This window comes from Cervus canadensis, chromosome 1 (genome assembly GCF_019320065.1).
Source record: "Cervus canadensis isolate Bull #8, Minnesota chromosome 1, ASM1932006v1, whole genome shotgun sequence".
NCBI classification, from domain to species: domain Eukaryota; kingdom Metazoa; phylum Chordata; class Mammalia; order Artiodactyla; family Cervidae; genus Cervus; species Cervus canadensis.
Genome location: NC_057386.1, coordinates 24,749,054 through 24,771,430, shown reverse-complemented (window position 1 = coordinate 24,771,430; position 22,377 = coordinate 24,749,054). Strand labels below are relative to the sequence as shown.

General features: G+C 52.2%; 1 protein-coding gene across 1 annotated transcript in view; it reads right to left on the bottom strand.

Annotated features, from left to right (window-relative positions):
- Positions 1–17,532, bottom strand: part of ABCC3 (ATP binding cassette subfamily C member 3) — a 58,777-nt gene extending 41,245 nt beyond the window's left edge. Inside the window, exons 1-7 of the mRNA XM_043471723.1 lie at positions 17,210–17,532; positions 4,006–4,182; positions 3,534–3,659; positions 3,191–3,328; positions 2,255–2,380; positions 1,983–2,044; positions 1,186–1,317 (exon numbers count right to left, since the gene is read on the bottom strand). Of these exons, the coding sequence (XP_043327658.1) occupies positions 1,186–1,317; positions 1,983–2,044; positions 2,255–2,380; positions 3,191–3,328; positions 3,534–3,659; positions 4,006–4,182; positions 17,210–17,254 (806 nt within the window). The 5' untranslated portion in view covers positions 17,255–17,532. The remainder of the gene's footprint in view (positions 1–1,185; positions 1,318–1,982; positions 2,045–2,254; positions 2,381–3,190; positions 3,329–3,533; positions 3,660–4,005; positions 4,183–17,209) is intronic.
- Positions 17,533–22,377: the final 4,845 nt, after the last annotated feature.

Here is a 22,377-nt window from a genome sequence, read left to right as displayed (position 1 = left end):
TGCTCCCCAAGAACTATACACCCAGCAATTTCCAGCATCTGCCTCTCCAGGGCTGGCTCCAAGGAGAATGCTATGAGAAAGGAGACTTGGGCAGGGCTGGCTAGTGGCCTAGTCACTGGGGGGCTGGGCAGGGAGGGAGTGGAGGTGGCAGGAAGGGACAGAAATAGGGTGCAGCAGGCAGACTGGAGACCATTAGGTCTCAGAGGCTCCAAGCCATGAACCCAAGACACGGATGACCAAGTCCAAGTCCCTGGCTCCTCCACAGCCAGTTGGCCATCAGGGGTTCAGACAGAACTAGCATGGGACTTCTGGGACCCAGACTGTGGGTGGAAAGCAAAAGGGTTTGGTCCTGGGGGGTGGAGTGTGGGTGAAGAAGGAGGACTCAGAGTCTCAGATTTTTTGTCTGAGTAGTCAGCCTGAGACAGACTCCTGGGTCAGTGGGAAGGCCCTGAATCAGATGGTAATCTCCTCCAGCTGTTGCCTCCACATAGAAGGCAGGATTAAGTGGAGATGCTGGCCTTAACCTTCTCCTGGTCCTTTCCCCTCCCGAGGGAAGTCTCTGGAATCCACCCTTCAAGTCAGTCAGGGCAGTGCAGTGGTGACTGCAGGGGGCCAGACAGCTGGGTGTGGATTCTGCCCATGCCACCACCAGCTAGGGGACCTTGGGTGCATCATCAAACCTCAGTGTTCAGTGATGTCATCTGTCACACAAAGACATTAGAGCTGGTGCAGTAGGGCTGTCAGACTAACTGGGTTAATCTTAGAACTACCCCTCAGACAGACTGTTAGTCGCTCTGTTGTGTCCAATTCTTTGCAATCCTGTGGACTGTAGCGAGCCAGACTCCTCTGTCCATGGAATTCTCCAGGCAAGAATACTGGAGTGGGTAGTCATACCCTTCTCCAGAGCTTCTTCCCAACCCAGGGATTGAACCCAGGTCTCCCACACCGCAGGAAGATTCTTTACTGTCTAAGCCACCAGGGAAGCCCCTTGGACCAAGTAAATGCGCAAGTGTCAGCCATTCTCCAGCTGGCCCCATGCCTAAACTGCACACCCCAGGACCACTTGCACCTGTTTTTCTCTCCACCCCCAGCCATGTGATCCACCAACCTTGCCTGCAGGAGACCCAGGCTGTGTGAAGGGGCTGGGGTGGAGGGGTGCAGGGACCAGGGGAAGGGGGGCCTCACCGCGCTGCCTGATCTTGTTGCTTCTTCCACTCCTCCAGCAGCCTCTGCATCACCATCTGGGAGCGGTCCTCCTTGTTTAGGGACCAGAGGTCTCGCTCCTCCAGGGGCCGCCTATAGCCGAGGATGGCCAACCTGGAGTGGGCAGGCAGCACCACACTGGGTCAGAGTTTAGGAGCCTGGGGACAAGGGTCTCCAGACAGGAGGGTGTCCCTGGGGGGACAGTAGCCAAGAAGAGTGTCTCCTTTATTCCTACAGTGACTCCCACTCCAAGTTCCAGCCTTTTCTCCCTCCCTCTCAGATGCCCCATTGACTCCTGGGCCCTGGTGATGAAATTGATGCTGACGGGGGCCCTGAGCGATGACAAGACCCACTGGATGGATCCCAAGCCCAGGAGCTTCCTCAGTGCAACACGGTTAATGAGCTGTCACCGAGGTCACAGACATAATTCTCCTGCTTTAGCTCCTCTGAGAGATGCCCAAGGAAATGACAGCTGCAAGCTTATCCCTGACCAAAGAGCTGGGAACTAATTCTCCCTCTAGAACCCTGGGCCTGTCCCCATGGCCTGCCAGACCCTGGGCTGGCCTGTGCCCTGGGATCAGAACCAGACCAGGCCTGGCTTCTGTATTCAGCCCCCAGCCCAAACAGAGAGGTTTCCCCACCCTTGCCTGCCCCATGCCCACTGGGGTTCACAGTTCCTCAAGTTCCGGGATTCTTTGCCTGCTCCTGTTCCTCTTTCTAATCCCCCAACTATCCAACCCCACCCCCAGATTCCCAGGCTTAGGGAACAGTAAACTTACTTTGTAAACCACCAGAAAGATAGGCGGGAGAGGAAGCCAGCTCCAGCCTCTGGGCAGGGGTTCTAGAAGGTAAAAGAGTGAGATAGGGGAAATCAGGAGCGCACACCACCCTCTCAAGGCAGAGCAGAGGGAGGAGGGTGCCTCACTCCTTCCTGCTCCAAGCCCTAGTTTGCACACTCTGGAGGTGACAAGAAGATCGAATGAATCGGAAGGGCTGGGCTGACCAATGGGCTGTGGAACCACCTTTACCACCCAACTCCATTAAAACTTACAGGGTCGATATTCTTAGGGGAGAAAAACGGTGGCTTCTCTCTGAAGCAGGAGAGGATGAGGGCAGAGAGCACCAGAGCAAAGTAGATGTAGAAGGTTGTGAAGCGGAAAGGGTCTGAGATCTTGCCCTGGGGGAGAGAGGGGAGCAACATCATAGCTTGGGAATCCCTGGGCCTGCAGTCCAAAGGACTTCTTGGGGGCACCAGACCCCTCTGTGTAGGAGTCAGCCCCTGAGGGCCCCTGGGTCCCCCACCCAGAGGGTTCTGAGAGAGGGGAAAGATCATAGGGGGTCTGCTATTTGGTGGAGACTTGCCCTGCTCACCTACATCACTTTGTGTAATTGAAGAAATGAGGCTTCAAATGGCTCAGGAACTTGCCCAAGATCACAAAGTAATTGGATTGTTCCCAGCCTGTGCTCTTATGAATACACTTGACTGACTTCTCTTGAGATGGAGAAATAGGGAGATACTAGATTGATCCCCAGTGCTCCTACCACCACATCACCTTCCCCACCCACCCACCACTGAAGATCAAGAGGAAGACCAGGAACTGAGGGAGGTGGGAAAAAGGGGGAGAACAAGATAATGGGACTCCAAGGAAGCCAGAATTGTTCATGGTTGCACACACGTTCTCACTGCACAAACATATGAATTTGATGGTGGTGGCAACAGTGGCAGTGGCTACATTCCACAAGCAGCCAACGAAGGGCTCATCTTGCTGCATTTCCTTGGTTACACTGACTCTCACCCTGCTCACCAATCTGCTTCTCGGCAGAGAGGCAACAAGTAAGGAATGACACAAAAGGGACTGAACAGCAGAGGCGGTCCTGGGAGCTGGGGAGGGGCAGAGAGGAGGAGCCTGGGAGCCAACAGTGACCTTGAGCTCTGGGGCCAACCCCTAGACAGTGTGGACCTAGCAGGTTTCTCTTTTCCCCTTACCTGTGTCAAAGCTGAAAGGATCTTGGAACGGAAGGGGATGATGCCACAGACCACACACAGGAACCAGAAGATGATGAGAACACCCGAGGACCGGACCCCCTGCAGCCGCTCATACTGGATCAGCAGGGTGGCCAGCAGCTGTGCAGTGAGAGCAGCAGGCGCTGGGCCAGAGCACACATCTGGACCTGACTCCATCCCTCCCCACGCCCCATGGCTAGATGTTTCTGGGGTTACCCCCTTCTAAGGTGTCCAGCCTTCTCCTCAGAGCCCACGGTTCCCCCATCAGCATCCCACAACCCACTAGAGATCCTCCCCCACCCAGATCCCCTGGTCCCACACTGACCATGGTGACCCCCACCACCAAGGGGGTGACAAAGAAGATGGGGGCAGGGGCCCAGCCGTGGACCAGGCCATGGAAGGAGTAGAAGAGGTCAGCCCAGGAGACACACCACAGCAGGACGCCCAAGGCCTATGAACAGGGCATAGGTTGGAGCCTCCATCCTCAAAAGAAACGGAGAGGCCCCCCCCCGGGGAGGGGCATTTGGTCCTGAAACCAACAGATCTGCCCAGGCCTGCCCTCAAGGGCCGGGCTGGGCACTGGCCGGAAGCTCCTCCAGAGTGGGGAGAGCATTGTTGGAGACCTTGACTGAACTTCCCCAGAGATTATCTCAACGGGCTGTAGACCCAGCTGGCAGGCTGCCATGGCCCTGAGCGCAGGGTGGGTGAGGCTGGGGAGCCCAGTCCAGTCACTGAGGTGGGGGAAGGGGCTCATTCAGGTTCCAGGCCCACCCGCAGGAGAGCCCTGAGCCTCTGACCGTTTTGAACCTGGAGAGGTGAGAGAGGACAATGTAGCCTTGATGGTGGCGCCGCAGGTAGAACAGGTAGCAGGGGAGAGCAGCCCACAGGTAAATGCAGGGGACCCAGGCCAGCAGGGAGTTCTGGAAGCAGGGAGTGAAGTCCGGGTTGTCTGTGTGCAGGGACAGGTTGGAGTCCTGGGAAAAGAGAGAAGAATTCAGGGGCAGCAATGGGCTCACACTCCAGGAAGGGGGCTGGGCCAGAGAGCTGCTCCATGCGCCCTAGTGGTTGGAAGGTGTGTGATCTTGAAAGGCTAAGTGAGCAAATAAGCAGGCATTGTCCCAAGCATGAGCTCTCCCAGGAGGCTAAGGGTGCTAGTTTCCTCATTTCCTCATATTTTCTCTCTCTCTAATTGACGTATAATTTAAGCACAATAAACTGCACCCATTTAAAGTGCATAATCCAGTGAGTGACAGTTGTACATACCTGCAAAACCGCTACCCACAATAAAGATATCAAATATTCCACCATTATCTGAGTTCCTTTGTGCCCCCTCTGCAGCCCATCCCTCTCAGGCAACCACTGAACTGCTTTCTGTCATTCTAGACTTCCACTCTTTATTTATTTATTTTTTTCTTTTTTTTTTCTCCCCCTCCTCTTTATTTTTTTTAAATTAATTTACTTTATCAAAGTAGTATATGCACATGGTTGAAGAGTCCACTTCCTCTCTAAGTCTCCCAGGGAAGGGGTAGGGAGCCTCTTTCAGCTTTAGTTGCCTCTCTGTTAAAAGTGGAGGCCATCCCCCCACCCCACCTACCTCCCTCAGTGGGAGTGAACTCAAAGGAACAAGGTGATGTCGAGAGAGCTTTGTAAACAAAGCCCTGGTGACCCATCCTCTCATTTTGCAGAGGACTGTCCTGGTTCTAGCACTGCAAGTCTTGGGTCCTTGGGAACCACTGGGTCCAGACAAGATCCCCACCCTCCGTTTTGTCTTTACACCTAAGAATTCTTTTGGAAATAGATGGGGGAAACTATTCAAACATATATTTTACTAAAATTGTTTCCCCCAAGGCCACCGACGAACTAATCCTTTTTTCCCTTCTTGCAAAGTATTAGACATTCTTTACAGAAAGCTCATCAAATATAAACAAATAAAAAACAAGCCTCACCCACAAGCCCACTCACCTAGAGACAATACCAAAGGATAGAACTTCCTACCTTCTAATTGCCAGTTTAAAGAATTACCATTTTTATTTTTCTCAAAGTTATAACATGCATATAATTTTAAAAGTCTAACTGTGAAAAGGAAAATGGTACCCTGCCTCATTACTCCCCACCCCTAGCTCCATTTTCCTGGGGTAAATATGTCAAACATGCTAACATTGTTCTGGGAGCTACTTTCATGATTTTAAGCAATTTGCTTTCATTATTATTACATGATCTACCACTATTTGGTAATTGCTATTTTCTTTTGCCATTTTCTTCTCACTGGAAGGTAAGGCTTTTATCTCCCTCTCCACTTGAACTCCCTTAGCCTTCCAGTGTAGAAACATCACAGGCTGTTGCTAAATAAACATTCAGAGTTTACATATTTTTGACTATGTAAATATTGTTCACTGCTAAGTTCATTGCTACTGACTCTACTCCTTTCAGTTTGACCTTAGGCAAGATGCTTGAGCTTTACCTCTCTGGGCTTTAGTTTCTTCAAGGGTAACACTGGGATGATAACATCTCCCACAGGGCCCCTCCCACCTGGCCCCTCAGCCATCAGTCTAGCCCAAGCTCTCTTCTCTTCCTGAGCAATTTCCATGGGATTCTCTTCCTTTCTGGTCTCTTCCTTTCTATGCCCTATGGGCCCAGATCCCTGCCCACACTCTCCTGGTCTTCCCCTTCCTTTCTGGTCTCTTCCTTTCTATGCCCTATGGGCCCAGATCCCTGCCCACACTCTCCTGGTCTTCCCCTTCCTTTCTGGTCTTTCTTTCCTTCTAAGCCTCTTTGTTGGTTCCCTCTCTTGGCATCAGAGTGCCCCCAAACTCAGTCCTTTCCTCTTCTCCATCTTCTTTTCCATCTGCACTCAACCCCAGGGCAATCTCTTCCAGTCTCATCTACGTGCCAATGGCTCCCAAGTTTATCTCTTCCCGCGCATGCCTGCATGCTAAGTCGTTTCAGTCGTGTCCAACTCTTTGGGACCCTGTGGACTGTAACCCACCAGGCTCCTCTGTCCATGGGATTCTCCAGGAAAGAATACTGGAGTGGGTTGCCATGCGTGCTCCTCCAGGGGATCTTCCTGATGCAGGGATAGAACCCACATCTCTTACGTCTCCTGCATTGGCAGGCAGGTTCTTTACCATTAGCGCCACCTGAGAAGCCCTAACTTTACCCCACCACTCTCCAAATCCTCAACTCTATATCCAGCTGCCGACTGGACATCTCCATTTACACATCGTACAAGAGCCTACAAGGCCCCCACAGTGTACCTTCCTGCCAACCTGTGACCTCTCTCACTGCTTCTCCCTCCATCACTCCAGCCAGTGGCCTCACTACTACTTCGGAACACACCAGGCATGTTCCTGCCTCGAGGCCTTTGCACTTGCTGCTCTCTGTCTGGAACACTCCTCCCTTAGGCATCCTTAAGTCTTTATTTCTCTTTGAGGCCTACCTTGACCACTCCGTTTATTATTGTCTCTTGCACCCTATCTCCAGCATTCCCTTAACCTTTCTCTGCTTTTTTTTCCCCTATACCTACCACCTTCTAACATGCTATATAATTTAGTAGTTTAATGTGTTTTCTTTCATCTCTTCCTGCTGGCATATGTGTTTCTTGAAGGAAAGAATCTTTTTTTTTTTAAAGAATCTTTATTTCATTTACTGATGTATCCTAACTACTGAGAGCAATGCCCAGCACGTACTAAGTGCTCACTAAAAATTTGCTTTAAATAGATTAAACAATTGTTGAATAAATGAATAAACAAAAGGATAACCTTGTACCCTCCCTCTAAACCTTCAGTGGTTTCATACTGATTAGAAGACAAAGGCCAAGCATGGTATTCAAGTCCCACAGCTGGCCTTGAACTTTCCATCTATCTATCTAAATTATTAAACTATGTGCCTGAGTTCTATCATCTTAAGAAAACAGTTCACGGAGTGGTCTGCACACCCTGCTTCCTGTTCCTCAGCCTGTCCCCACTCTTTCATTCCATCTGGGTCAGCACTCTGCCTGTAATGCACCTGCCCACAGCTGCGAGATTTCTGAAATGCAATGTTGTGCCCCTTGCCTCGTGTCCCCAGACATGCTCCTGGAGCCAAGTCCAAGCACCCCTCCTGCCTTCCCACTGCTCCTTTCCCCCACTGCCAAACTCACTTCACTCTAAATTGCACTCCTACACCTTTTTTCAGTCTGGTCCCTCTTTCCACCTGTCAGAATCCCAATAACAATAGAGCAGGGTGACGGGCCCAGCTTAGGACCCACCTCTCCCATCTTGAGCATCCTTCCTGCTCTGAACTCAGCACTTAAAGACCTAAAGAGCCGCCTTCCAGAATACGTCTTCCACTTGATGATGCTCCGGTAAAGGCCTGCTATGGGCTTGGTGGGGAGGTTGGGGAGGTGGGGTGGAGGCACACTTGGGACAAACGGTTCCTGCCTCTAGGAAGCGTGAGGTCCACGGACACACTGCTTTGGGGGCGTTTCACTCAAACCCTGGAAAGCAGAGGTTGTGCCACATACATCTTATATTCTAGAACCCAGTACTCGGTAGTCACTCAAGCAATGCAAGCTAAGGCCCAGCAGACTCTTGCTGAGCACTGGCACTCAGCCCATGGCTGAGGACTGGATCATAGAGCGGGATTACACTGTAGGCCTGGTCAGGCTCTTCCAAGATGGGGGAGGCAGACACCCCGGCCTGCATGGTTTTCCTCTTTAAGACATTTCTTATCCGAGTATAATAAACTTAGAGAAAAGTACACACAGCTTAAGTATACACCTCAGTGAATTCTCACACACTGAACATGATTGTGTAACTAGAACCCAAATCAAGGAACAGGACATGGCTGATGCCCAGAAGCTCCTCTTGGGCTTCCTCTCAGCCACTCCTCATCCCAGGGGAATTTTGTTCTGAGTTCCAACAACATGTGATTTTGCCCACGTGGGACCTTCCTATAAACGAAACCACACAGCCTAGATCCTTCATGTCTAGCTTCTTCACTCTGCACTGCATTTGAGGGGTGGCATCGTAGCTCAGTAGGTAAAGAATCTGCCTGCAATGCAAGAGACCCGGGTTCGATTCCTGGGTCAGGAAGATCCCCTGAAGAAGGAAATGGCAAACCACTCTGGTATTCTTGCCTGGAGAATCCCATGGACAGAGGAGCCTGGCCAGCTGCAGTCCATGGAGTCGCAAGAGGCGGACATGACTTAGCGACTAAACCACCACCACCATATCCTCAGTGTTGAGTGTGGGGATTCTTCCTCCCCGTTCTTACACGTGGTCCATTGTATAAAAGGACCATGTGGAGGAGGAAATGGCAACCCGCTCCACTATTCTTGCCTGGAAAATCCCAGGGACAGAGGAGCCTGGTGGGCTGCAATCCATGGGGTCGCAAGGGATCGGATACGACTGAGCATGCACACACATAGTAAGGAAACATTTTTGTTTATAAAAGTTCTACAGTATACTAATGCATATATATGGAATTTAGAAAGATGGTAATGATAACCCTATATGCAAAACAGAAAAAGAGACACAGACATACAGAACGGACTTTTGGACTCTGTGGGAGAAGGTTAGGGTGGGATGTTTCGAGAGAACAGCATTGAAACATGTATATTATCAAGAGTGAAACAGATCACTAGCCCAGGTTAGATGCATGAGACAAGTGCTCGGGGCTGGTGCGCTGGGAAGACCCAGAGGGATCAGGTGGAGAGGGAGGTGGGAGGGGGGATCGGGATGGGAAATACATGTAAATCCATGGCTGATTCATGTCAATGTATGGCAAAAACCACTACAATGTTGTAAAGTAATTAGCCTCCAACCAATAAAAATAAATGGAAAAAAAAAAAAAAGGACCATGTACTGATCCATTCCACCCTCAAGTGGCAGCCACACCCTGTTTAACCCTTCACAAACCCATTAATCCCATCCTCTTAGTTACCAGTCCGATACCTGGCCCAAGACCATACCCAACTCTATCACCTGGTCTTTGGGCCGGAGGGAGTGAACTACTGACCTCTCTGGGCCCAACTCAAGCTACTCCTTCTACAGAAAGCATTTCTGGGGTGCCCCAGCCTCCAAGGGGCTTGGCTTTGCTTTGCTTTGTATGGTCTTGGCACTCAGGCAAATGACTATTACCCAAGAGAGATCGAGGCCCTTTATGTTTCAGCAGCATTTTATTATAGCACTTAAGTGGTCATTATTCCAAAAGAAAAGAAGAGGAACAGTATTAGGCCTGGCTTGCAAAAGGAAAAACAGGTTCCACTTGCTCTGGCAACAGGTCCAAGGACACCTGGCAGTCAGGAGCTGGGAGAACAACCAGGCCTCGTAACACCGAGACACTCCCACCTTATGCTCCTTGGCCCTGCACCTGTGAATAAATCTTCTCTCTACAGCGATGTGAGCCCTTCGGGGTAGACACTGGGCCTTACTGTTACTCCTCTCCTCTCTTGCCCTACACCTTCCAGCACAGGGTCAGGTACAAGGAGCAGCCCAGATTGACCTTGTCAACCAAGGTCTATTCATTGACTGATGAGGGAGCGCGTGTGCAGGGGGATCGGAGCCTGAGTTCAAAGGCACAACCAGGAATCACGCTTGTGAGGGGTCAAGGGCAGGGCTCTTTGAGGGAGGCACGGAACGGCCATGAGAACAGACCTTGATGTAGAGGACCCAGTGTGGGCTGTCTCTTTGGAGCTGTGGAATCGTGTGTGAGTGCCTTCATCTCTCTGAACCTGTCTCTGACCGTGAGTAACAGCAGTAGTGATAGCATCCCAGCCAGCTCACTTCGGGGGGAGAATGAACAGCAAGGCACCTTGACTCAAATAGGGCAATACTGGAGGAAGCAGTCACGAGCAGAAGCTGCTGGGACCTTGTTTTGGTTTCATAAACTTCCATTGTGGCAACAATCAAGAGATCTTAGGAGGACCAGATGACCCACAGGGAGATCCGGCCTGGGCTCAGTTGGGTAGAGCCCTCTCCAGGAGATAGCATACCGGTCCATGCCTCTGTCCCCAGACTATCTATTTGCCTCAGACATTCTGCTAAGACCTAAGGACTTCCCAGATGGCTCAGGGGTAAAGAATCCACCTGCAAATGCAGGAGACACAAGAGATGTGGGTTCAATCCCTGGGTCAGGAAGATCCCCTGGAGGAGGAAATGGCGACCCACTCTAGTATTCTTGCCTGGAAAATTCCATGGACAGAGGAGCCTGAGGGGCTACAGTCCATGGGGTCGCAGAGTCAGACACGACTAAGCATAGCACAGCACAGCAGCCTGCTAAGACAATGACAGGACCCACCACATACAACATGTCCAGAATAGAACTCCTGCTGGTCCCTCCTCCAGACTGCTCACCTCGATGCAGGAAAATGCTTTCCTTCTCTCAGGCTGGAATCCTCCAAGTCATCCTTGGTTCTTTCTCTTTCTCTCACAACTCACACCCAACCTTTCAGGAAATCCTGTCTATTCTCCCTTCAAATTATTAGGTGAACTACATGAAAGGATTATATCCAATGCTTTTTATGTATAAAAAGGCATCTTCACCTGAATCTCCCTGATAGGTCCAGGATCCAACTGCTCCTCTCCACCCCACTCTCTCACTTGGATTGTGGCATCGCCCCCTCTCTCATCTCCCTGCTTCTGTTCCTGCCGCTTACCCAGCAGTCTCCTTCAGCACAGCAGTTAGAGGCAAGTCTTCACGAAACCTAAGCAGGACGTCTTAGTGACGCACCATGTCACTGCTCTGGTTAAAACTTGTCAAGGGCTCCCCATTTCACTCAGAGTAAAAGCCCAGGGTGCCTTTGAGACCCACATTATCTGCTCCCCTGTCTCTCTGACCTCAGCTTCCCCACTGCCCTCTCTCCCTTGCCTCCCGCCCTCTGTGGTCTCCAAAGGTCAGGCCTGCACTTGTCTCAAGGCAGTGGTGCTGCAGCATTCCCTCATCACCTGCAAGCTTGTGCTCAGATCTCAGATCTTGTGGAGGTCCACCCTGACCTTTCTAATTAAAACTGGAACTGTAACCCCCATCCGGGCCCTGCATCCCCACCCCTGCTAGCCTGTCCTCTTTTCCCATAGCCCTTACCGTTATCTAGGATAGTATCACTATCTAGGATAGTATATAACTGAGTTATTTGTTATGTTTATAATTTTTCTGTCTTCTTCCACTGGAATATGTGCTTTGTGAGGACCGGTTTGTTAGTTCTGCTGGGCCAGCTAGGCAGCCCCACTGCCTAGAAGAGTTCCAGGCACAGAGACCACACTCCTATGCATTTGTGGAATAAAAGAAAGAAAGAATAAATGGACAAAGAAGTTAAAGTTACCCTCTAAAGCCCACATCTGCAGCTGAATGCCCAGGAGCTCAGACTGTCCCCTCCTTGACACCAAGGCACTCTAGAGGGTCTCTGACCCAAGCAAAGCTAAGTGTAAAGGACAGGGTTGGTGGAGGTCATGGACCCCGTACTACTCCTTGCAACCCCACAGGGCAGGATGGGTGATCCCTTCTCAAACCACCAGCCCCCAATCCCCAGTCTGAAGAACACCAGCTGGGCTGGGAGCCAAGACCACAGCCTGCCCCCACTGCCACCCACACAGTTTCCACGGCAACAACAACGACCTTAACAATGTGATTAAACAGCTGGATGGGACTGATAAGGTCTGGAACCCAGAATGGACCACATACCGGGGAGCCCCTTCACGGGCACCAAGACTGAAATCCCTAGAGACCCAGGCAGGGGACAGGTGGCGGTAAGGACCCAAGAGCCCTCTGCCACAGCGCCTTTAGGGACTTTCCAGCCCCCGGGCGCCCCAGGCGTTTTGATAGCCTCTGTCGAGAGAAGAGTAATTACTTCCTTAATCCTGTGTTGTGGGGAGAAGGGATCAACTGACAAGTTCATTATCTCAGCAGAAATGGAGGTACAGAAAAAGGGCAAGGGCCTGTTCACACGCACTAACTGTAGCCTTTGGAAGGGTCTGGGTCTGGAGGCAAAAATCTGTGGCTCACAGCCTGGCCGGCCCGTCTGCTTCTAAAAGGGCCTTGGCAACCAGCAAGAACTTCGGGTACTTGAGCACCACTGTGTTCCAAGATTCTTATTTAATGTCCACAACAGCTGAGACTCATGGCTGAAAAGTGACCAGCCCCGGTTTGCATGGGCTGACGCCAGACCTGACCCCAGGCCATGCAGCTCCAGAGCCCCAGTTCCTGTCTGGGTTCCAACATGACATGAACCATCCTGGGGATAGAACGTGTGTGTCCAGATCACCTGAAACATTAAAAATCTCCTTTCAGCCGTACAGCCTGCCCTCAAACCACCTCCTTGCTGTGGCTCTTCTCACAGACCAGAGGGAAAGAGGCTGCCATCACAGGGTAACAGACTAGCCGGCATTCTGGGAGCCGCTGGACTAGAAACCTGACTATCCAGTTAGAAGGAGAAATCCAGTCCACGGATTAGCCCCCATGAGCACCCACCCCAGCCCAGGAACACCTCCTGGATCCAGCCCTGGAAACAGGAGCAGCTCCAGGTCGGGGAGGGGAGGCCCCACACACAGCAGTGACACATCCAAGTCTCACTGCCCCACCCCAGGTGCAGCACAGATCCTGCTGCATCTGTGCCCCTGGGTCAGCCACGCCAGGGAGGGGTGGACACGACCCAGGTGCTCTGACCCTGCCTCCTCGGCCAGTCAGCTGGCAGGCCCCACGGGGGCCTCCCTCCCTGGGGGCTGGTCCCGTGCTCCAAGGTCATTTCCTGGTGAGAGGACCAGCAGGCGGGCTTGGCAAAGTTCCCTCCCAAGTGCCACTTCCTTGACTCACTTCCTTCCCTAAGTCTCCAGCTCTCCAGACCAGGTCTGGGACATCAGGGCTTGGGAGAGGCCAGCCTGGGGACCTCATCTTTCTACCAGGAGACAGAAGTTCACAGGCTCAGTTTTGGTGCCCCAGATGGGATGGAGAGAAGGGAGTCCAGAGCCCCTAGGCTGGCAGGGAAGACTGGGTTTCTGGTGGGGGTGGAGTTTGGTGTCCAGTAGGCTGAGGGGTGTCCACCTCCTACTACCTGCTTGAGCCATTCCTGCCTCTGCCAGTTTCCCCAGATCTTTGAGGGTTACTATCTTCATTTGGGAATCAAAATACATTGAAATTAGAGCCTTGTCTGTTACTCATATGTTATGGTGGCCACCTATTCAGACTGTGCAGTGACCCAGGAGGAGGCCGGGGAAGACCCTGACATCCCAGAGCCTTAAAGTCCACAGAACCCTAGTCATAACCCCCCTGAGTCTGAGGCCCAGGTCCTCAGAATCAGAACTGAGCAACTAGACCTGAAGGAGGTCCCAGCTGGAACTCAGAGAGGGGGAGCAATTTGCCTAAAGTCACACAGCTGGTGAATAACAGAACGGCACTAGCTGGAACAGAGCAGGAGACACAGGGAGGGTCTAGGGACTAAAGCCCTGCCCCTCCCCAGGGTGAGTAAACAGCCAAGGGGATAGTGAAAGTGAAAAATGGTGCCTGACCAGTAGGAGACCCACAGGACTCTGCCAAGAGCTGCTGCCAGGTAATTCCATGTGGTGAGTGTGGACAGGGTCAGGGAAAGAGGTCTGAAAATCTCAGAGGAGGAACTGGTGAGTCTCCTATTGACAACACGTTCTCTCTTCCTAGCTGGTAGCAGAATTTCAGGCCAGGACCCCACCTCCTTCCTCTTTCCAACACCCCCACCAAGTGGTTGCTAACCCCGTGCTTGAGCCCCCCAGTGATGGGGAGCTCACTATTGCTCAGGCAGGCAGTGCCATCTTTGGACAGCTCTCTTGGTTAGGACCGTTGGGATTTCTAAGCCTGCATCAGCCTCCCAGGAATTTCTTGGAGCCATCAGATGAAAGTTAATTCTGCAAACAGGTCAAGACCTCCTTAGGACAAACAGCTGAAGGCCCTTCCTTTGTGCACACTCATTACCATGTGGGTGTTCCCCTATCTCCACTGCTCAGAACAGAGTAATCCTCTGGGCAAGAGGCGACATGGTACATCAAAGGGACACTTCCACCTTCTTTGTTCTAGAGGCATCTCGGGATCCATCATCCCTGGGCCACTTGGCCACAGTTCATTCCCTTGGAATTTATTTCCACACACTCCCAAGCATGATCAGAGATGCTGGTAATTCACCCCAAAGCGTGTAGAGGTAAGAGAGAGAGTCAAAGAAAGGATGACTCACTCATCCAGTGCACAGTGTGTGTGAGTACACAGCATGTATGCACATGTCCAGGGGGTTCAGGAGTCCCCTTGGGGTTCTTACTCTCACCTTTAGCTGGGGCTAAGGCAGATGGATTTATCCACAAATTACCCAGCAAACAGCTGAAATGGGAGCCCCTGGCCCAATGGCCTTGCCAGCCCTTTTTTGGTAGGTCTTCCCAAATCTAGACCTGCTAACCTCATCTCTTCCTCTTTATTCCTCTTCCCAGGGATATCATGACCCATGAACATCTTACCAACAGAGAGTTTTAAGTTCTCAAATCACTTCACATTCTGTTTCTAATTTGATCTCCATATGTCTTGTGAGACAGTTAAGAGATGGGTTATTTCCCCATGTCACAGGTGGAAAAACAGGCTGGGAGGATAAGCTAGCAAAAAGGCTTGGTAGAACAAACAAGTGGCCCAGAGGGGCCTGAACCATATCTCTTGCCCCTGCTTTTCACCCTTGGCTCAGGTATTTTCTGGCTGCCCTGAACCAACTTCCAACAAAGTGGGTCATCCACAGGCCTCAAAGATAAAAGGTTCAGGGACAAGTATACTTGACACACAAGGAATATGAGCTGTAAACTAGCACAGCATCAGTGAGGAGCCCTGAACTCCAGGCCTTCTGGGTAACTGAGCTAGACCTGAGGTTACAGCTCCAGCCTCCAGGCCTCAGACCCTGCTCCCCTTGTCTCAGCTCTGCAAACACTCAGAGGATGAGCTGGGAACCTTCCTGCTTTTTCTTCACCCCCCCTCCAGTCACCAGCCACACCGGGTGTAGCCTAGAACAGCTTTCAGGAGCCAAGAAGATAATGTGGAAAATGGAAGGTGCTTAGACATTGAAGTCAGGAAGAGGAGTGGTCAGTTCCCTTGTCATCTGAGGTATCCAGTCAGAGACCTCGATGGAGTCACCTCTTGAACCTAACATAGATGCACTGACTCCCATGGACCCTGGGGTTCTCAGAGGAGGTGCACATAGCTCATAAGCAACAGGAAATTCAGGGACCAGGGAGTCCAGAAGCCCAAAGGTTCACAGTCAGGCAATGGCAAAGTAAGAACCATATCTCAGGGTCCTGTTTTCCAGTCCAGGAATCTGTAGCTGACTGTCACGTGACCTTGAAAAATCCCTTCCTTCAGTTACCCCTTCCTTCAGGTCTGTAATCAGGGGCTGGACCGGCTGCTCCAAGTCCACAAGCTCTGACACTTGGATTCCACAGTATCATGGAAGGCCTGAGAACAGGAAAGGAGTCCTGAGTTCCCCAACTCCTGGTCCATTAAAGTCTGTTCTTGGGAGAGTCCTAAGCTTTTAGGGTTAACAGTCTACCCAGGAACAAGGGGCCCTTGCATTTGAGGCTTGGGCACATCTGCCCCCTTGATTTACAAGTCCTCTGCTTGGCCACCTCAGACACTGTGATCTGCCATGGCTACATCAGCCAGGCTTAAGTGGCAGTGAGAGGAAGTCTACTCCTGAGCCAAAGGGACAATCTCTGGACTCTGGTAACAAGTGACCAGGTCGGGCTGGAAGACAGACGGGGTTCCAGTGGGGCTGGGCAAGAAGGAGAGCCAAAGAGAACTCACACCATCTCTGATGAATCAATTAGTGGCCCAGAGAAAAAGAGTGATCCCCCAAATCGTTTTTTACAGGTATTCCAATGCCCCACATTTAAAAAATCCATGTAACTCCTCAGTCCAGCCCAAACACAGACCAAGGGTAGGGTTCCTGACTGTATACACACACTTAAGTACACACAGGCACACGCACCCACACAAGCACCCACCCATGGATAACACACATTAGGCACATACAACACCAAGTACACCTGTACAAACACCTGAAATGGGAGAAAGATTTAGAGACTGGGATTCTGAGGCCCTGGATCTGAGACCAGCCTACATTGGGCAGGCCCAGATAACCACCTCGAATCTGAGTTCATCTGTAAAACAGAGATGCACCACTGCTTGGCCTCCCAGAGTGGCAATGATGACCAAAGGAGCTGCTGTGAGCAGGTTTTGAAAACTGTAAGAAAGCTCTTGGGCTGTCTACTTGGACTGCACCTGAACTAGCGGGGAGTCTGCAGTCAGCAGCCTGAAAAGCAGCCTAACATCTTAGAGATTCGGTGTGTGAATCAGAAGGTCTGCTTTTCTATCCCAGCTCTAAGCCGTTCTAACTGGCTGATTTTGAGCAAGTCTCCAGGCCCTCCTTTCCCCATCTGTAAAAGGAGAGGGTGGACCAGGAAATCCTGATACCCTGTACCTGTAAGGCCCTGCCTCCAGAGTGAGGTCTGCCTCTCACTCCTGCAGCGGGGGTAGCGAGGATCGCTTGCTCTCTGGTGGCTCTTGCCCAGAGGAAAGAAGGAACTCTTCCCAAGAGGGCAGGAACCCTTGAAGGAGAGGAAAGCCCAGTGCAGCCAGCCTCCCAAAGCACCTGGTCAACCAGGTGGGGGGGTGGGCACCCAAGTCCTAGTCCACGGGGCAGGTGCTGAAGGGTTATCAGCATCTGAGGGACCGGGACATGCCTCTTCTGCCCCCTGCAGTCAGCCCCAGAGAGGGACTGGGGTGAGGGGGGCAAGCGGGGACACCTTCTGAATTCAGGATGCCACCCACCGAGCCCTGAAGGAGCCTAGTACTTGGCTTTCCCAGACTCTGCCATGCGGCTGGGGGGCGGGGGGGGGGGGGGGGAAACAGGGAGGCCACTAGGGACCAGGCTTTGGGCGGTGCCACCCAGGCCTCCTCCCCGCACCACAGCGCCTCTCCCCGGCGCTGTGTAAGGGCTAGCCAGTTCGCGCCCTCAGTCCGGGGATACCTCCTTACCCAGAACTTGGAGCCGAGCTCCCCGGAACCGCACAGAGCGTCCATGAGGTCCGGGCGCGGCTGCGAGGAGGGTGAGCACTATCGCCTACCAGCCCGGGACAGACCTAGCGACCGCCTGGAGCCGCCTCCGCCCCGGCGTTCCGCCCCGGCCCGCCCCCGCAAGCCCTTCCCCCAGGCCCTTTGGGTCGAATTGCGACAGCGCCTCCCCGAAACTGCGGTCCAGGAAGGTTTGGGGGGCAGGAGGAGGCCACTGACACAGCGACAACCCCTTCAGGTGGCCCCTGTGCCGCGTCGAGAGAAGTCCCAGAAAGATGAAGCTGCTAGGGCGGGAGCTGGGTCTGTTTCCAAGAGGGACACACCCAACCCGCTCCCGGACTCTGCTGGGGGAGGGGCCCCCCAGGAGTCAAGGAACGTGGAAAGGGACTTAACAAGACTCTCTCCGTGAATAAACCCCTGCCACCTTCATCTCTGAATGTCAGTCTCCTCATCTGTGAAATGGGAAGAGCTTGTTGAGTTATCTGGGAACTGGCAGAGACCAACACACAGTGTGCACGTGTGTGTGTGTGTGTGTGTGTACACCCAAGGAGAGAGAATGGGAGAGGGTCCCAGGATCGTTCAGATGGTGGCTTCCCATGATTATCTTGAACAGCTGCCGGCCTGAGGTTCTGTCCCTCCCTGATTTTGTACCAGCTGCTTCAGCCTCCACTTTTATTTCTGTAAAACAAGGATAATCAAGGTACCTATGTCACAGGATTTCTCTGAAGATTAAATGTGAAAGGTATGTAAAGCCTCGAGCATATCTCCTGGCATATTAAGTAGGCTCCACTTCAGCCTGGTAAGGGTGGGAGATGGGTAGGTGAGGCTCCAGGAAGGGCCCCACATTAGCACATCCCTCCTAAAACCAAGTCACCACATTCCCCATCTGTAAAATGTGTTGGGGGGTCAGTGGCCTCCTTCTCCTGCTTTCCAAAGCTTGACCCCTCCCTCCCTCCATTTTCCACTCCCCTAGTCATCCTCTCTTCCCTAACGTGACCCCAGAAGCCAGTTCATCACCCCTCTTGGGATTGAGAAAGAATCTCCCGTTCCCCCAGCACCTCTTCCCTGCTGTTGCCTCCCAACCTTGTTCCTGTCTGTAGGATCTGCCCAGGTGATCCCTTCCCTGCACTTGTTCTTGAAAGAAAGTATTTTCTTGCTTGGCTGCTCAGCAGCAGGTGTAGGTGGGTGCCAGCAAGACAGCATAGAAGCCACAGCCACCTCCTATCCCTCTGGGCAGACAGGAAGTCACCAGAAGGAAGTCTTCAACCATGAGCTATCAGAACAGAGATCTGAGCCAGCATGAGAGGGGTGGAGGTGGGAGCAGGGTGGACAAGACTCCCCCTTCCCCAGGCAGGAGACTGGGGCCTCTCCCCTGCCACTGGGCAAGTCTTCTTAGCCCTTTGTCTGCCCCACTCCCCCCCACTCACCCAGTCTCCTGGCCCCCTCCATCTCTGAGCCAGACTCTGCAGTTTTCACACTCCTGTCACAGTCTGTCTTGGGTTATATTTAGTTGTGAAGAATCAGTCTTCTTTGTCAGTCTGAGAGGTCCCCGAGGGCAGAGATCGACAGAATCACCTCCACCCTTGCCACACCTTGGGCAGAATCTTTAGTATACAGTGTGACAAGCCCCTTGATGTCCGTGGGACTCAGTTTCTTGAGCAACTTGGACAAGATGCCATCTAGGGTCTCTTCCCACCCTGCTGATCTAGGCTTCTATGTGGAGCAGCTGGGAATCCTCCACCAACCTTTCCTCTAGTTTGGGACTGGGATGCTTGGGTTCTGCCTTCAGCATCGTGGCTGCAGCACCATCCCCTTTGGCCCCAGCCTTCCCATTTTGCTACTGAAGAGCCTTTCCCTAGCCTGTGGCATTGGGTGGGAACCTCCAAGATTGAGATCGTAGTGGGACACCTAGCAATCCTTGCTTCCTCCCGTCTCTCTCTCTTGAGGCATTCATTGGGAGTTTGCCCTTCCTGGCCTCTCATGGAATGTGGCTCCTTTCACAAAGCCATTGAGTAACAGCTACAATATTCCTAGACATTAAGCTGCTGGTCATTCTCACCAAAGCAAGAAATGTGAGGCCCTCCTTTTGTCCTGCAGAGTCAGGATGAGCTCCATGTCTTCTGAATGCTGGGCTATTTCCATGCATCCTCTGGGCAGGATAAATTTCCTGTGTCCTTCGCTGTTGTGTCCCCCTCAAGACTGCTTGGCGTACTTTCCTCCCAATGCCTCACTTCCCTTTCTGCACCTGACAAACTCTACTCATCCTTGAAGATTTTACTCAAGCCCTTTTCCCTCACGCCTTCCTTGAACCTCCCCTACCCCAATCCTGAGTAGGGATCCTTTCTCTGCACAGCCCTCCCTCCCTGTACTCTTATCACTGATGGTCTTGCTTATCTCCCCCCAGAGACTGTGAACATCTTAAAGATAATATTGTTTACCTTTTGTTTGTTTTTGGCCACGTGGCATTCAGGGTCTTAGTTCACAGACCAAGGATCAAACACTATACCCCCTGCAGTGGAAGTGTGGAGTCCTAACCATTGGATTGCCAGGGACTTCCCAAGGATAATTTTGTTTATCACTATGTCCTCAGCACCCAGGATAGTGCCTGGCAAAGTTGTCCTTTAGGAAATACTTGTTGACTGACTAAACAGTAATCCTGTATCCTTAGAAGAGGTCATAAGTAGCAAGGCCGCTGTAGCATTAGGTACAGTCCCAGCCGTGAGCACTGTCTACTCTTCTTCAGAGTTTTCAGGCCCAAGATGTTTCTAGCTTGAGGCTCCTGAGAGGAGCAGTAAAGACCTATGGGTTGAGCGGCAGCATAGCGGGGAACTGAACCTCCCCCAGCTTTAATGGCTCCAGCCCCATCCCCTCTCCCCAGTTGACTGCAGCTCCAGGCAGGATGCACAGAGAGTGTGCTACATCTCCCTTGCCAGCGAGCATCCCAGGGGAACTCAGCATCGGGAATTTCCTGGCAGAAAGATGGAAAGATAAGATAATTGCAAGGTACAGCTTTGAGCAGCAGTGACATTGGAAAAAAGAAAGCAGAGCAAGTGGGTGTCAGGGAGACCCAGAGACAGGAAATCCTGCAAACAGGGAGAGTCGGGTAGGAAGTGATGGGACAGGGGGAAGGTATAGAACAGGAAAGGCTGCCAGTTCTCCGCTCCACTCACTGCTTATTTTCTTTTACCCCCCATGACTTCTTGAAGGCTTGGAGCACCCCCAAGCCCCAAACCAACCTCCCGCTCTCAAACTTCAGCTCTCTTTTCCTGCGTGGTGGGGCAGGGCCTCCTTCCTCCAGACCCCCGCCTGGTGGGGCCTACATTGGCCCTACTTGTGGACTCTGCAAGGAGGCCTCCTGCTCCCAGTCTGCACTTTGATCTGATTTGGCAGGTGTGTGGGCACTGGCTGCTGTGCCCGCTTCAGGAGTTTTCAAAGCAAGAAGAATTAATTAGCTCGGTGAGCCACAGTCAACAGCTTCCACACCTGGACCAGGGCTAAGACACACAGAATTCCAATGTTTCTTAGCAGATTTCCCTCCTGGGTGTTCACTGGAGCCACCACCTCCTGGATCTTCCTTGCTGTGTCCTCAGAGCAGGGCATCAGTTGACACCTAAACTCGCTTTTGAGAATTAATTCTCCTCCTGGAAACCACTGTCTTGGATTAGTCCTGGGTCCACGGGCTGTGGGCTGGGATCACAGGGCACCGTGGGCTCAGCACTCCAATGCCTGCGACTCCCCAGGCATAGATGAGTCCTTCACTGGCCCTGCGAGCCTGTCTCCCATGGGGGTTTACAGAGCACCTGTTTGTGGAAGGTGTCCTCTTCCTGGCCAGGTGCCCCTACAGAAGGGGCACTCTTCCTGGCGAAAGTGCCTTGTGGTGCCACCTGGAGTTTGATGCCCTCACTGCACTGCTCTCGACAGCCCTTCACCCACCCCGCTCCCCTCCCGCCCCCCCCAGGAAAGGTGAGAGGAGGAGAGGAGGTCAAGGGGCACCGGGCTGTGATGGGTGGGGATTAAGGGTGACGTGGAGGTGAAAATGTTTGGAAAGTGGGAGAGGTCTGGGTGGGGCAGGGGAGAGGACAAGAGGAGACAAAGGAGAGGGTGGGAGGAGGAGGAGGGGAGCAGGTGCCTTGAGGTTCAGGAGGAACATTACACTAGGGAAAGGCGGTGCTTGGGAAGCTGGGAAATTGCAGAGTCAGCCTTGGCCAGCTCTTGGCCAGGTACCTAGAGCTGAGGGACACGTTCCCTTGTAGTTAAGCCTCTCTCCACATAAGGTGGAGGGCTATGGGCTTCTCTCAGCCTCTGAGGACACCAAACTGGGAGTGCAGGAGTACATTTTCATGAACACAAATGTGACTGCTTTGGGAAAGTCCTCCCTGGCAAGTCATTTTTTTTATTAGGACTCCTCATACCATGTCCCATACCTTCCGCAATGGGACAGAGGCTGGGGTAGTGTGAAGTCAGTGGTTTAGAGGTTGGCCAGATCAAGATTCAGACCTCAGCTCCGCCATCCCCTGGCTTCGTAATCTTGGGCAAGTCACTCAAACCTTTCTGAACCCATTGCCTCGTGGGAAAACGATAGCGGTGGTACTTTGCTTGCTAGGGTGTTGTGAGAAGTAAGTGAGAGACTGCAGATGAGTCTCAGGTTTGTTTTTAGCACTTGCTCCACTAGCTCTTCCTTGTCCTCCTGCCCCTAGATAGACCTTTTCCTGGACCTTGAGGTGGAGGAAAGCCTGAGATGGGGGCCTGTAGCTGTTAACACAATTTCCTCTGAACCCACAAGGAGAAGGCTGAAAGTAAAAGTGCCAGAAGTAGATTTCTTACCTCCCAAAGCCCTCACATCCCCGAAGCTCCTGGCCATTCCAACCCTGTCCTGGAGGCCCTAGTCCAAGACCTGCTGCCTCCACCAGCCCCTCACCCTAGCCTCCTTCAGACTCCTCCACTCCCCACCCCCAATGTATCCTAGAGCAGATATCTCTAGGTGTATCCCCACCCCCAATGTATCCATTCAGACAAGCATCATGAGATTAGCATCCTTGTTGTTAAGATTGTGAATAACATACTGTTAATAAGATTCAGCAGTGTCATTATTTCTACTTCAGTACCCTTTTAATGAGACACAGCAGCTTTCA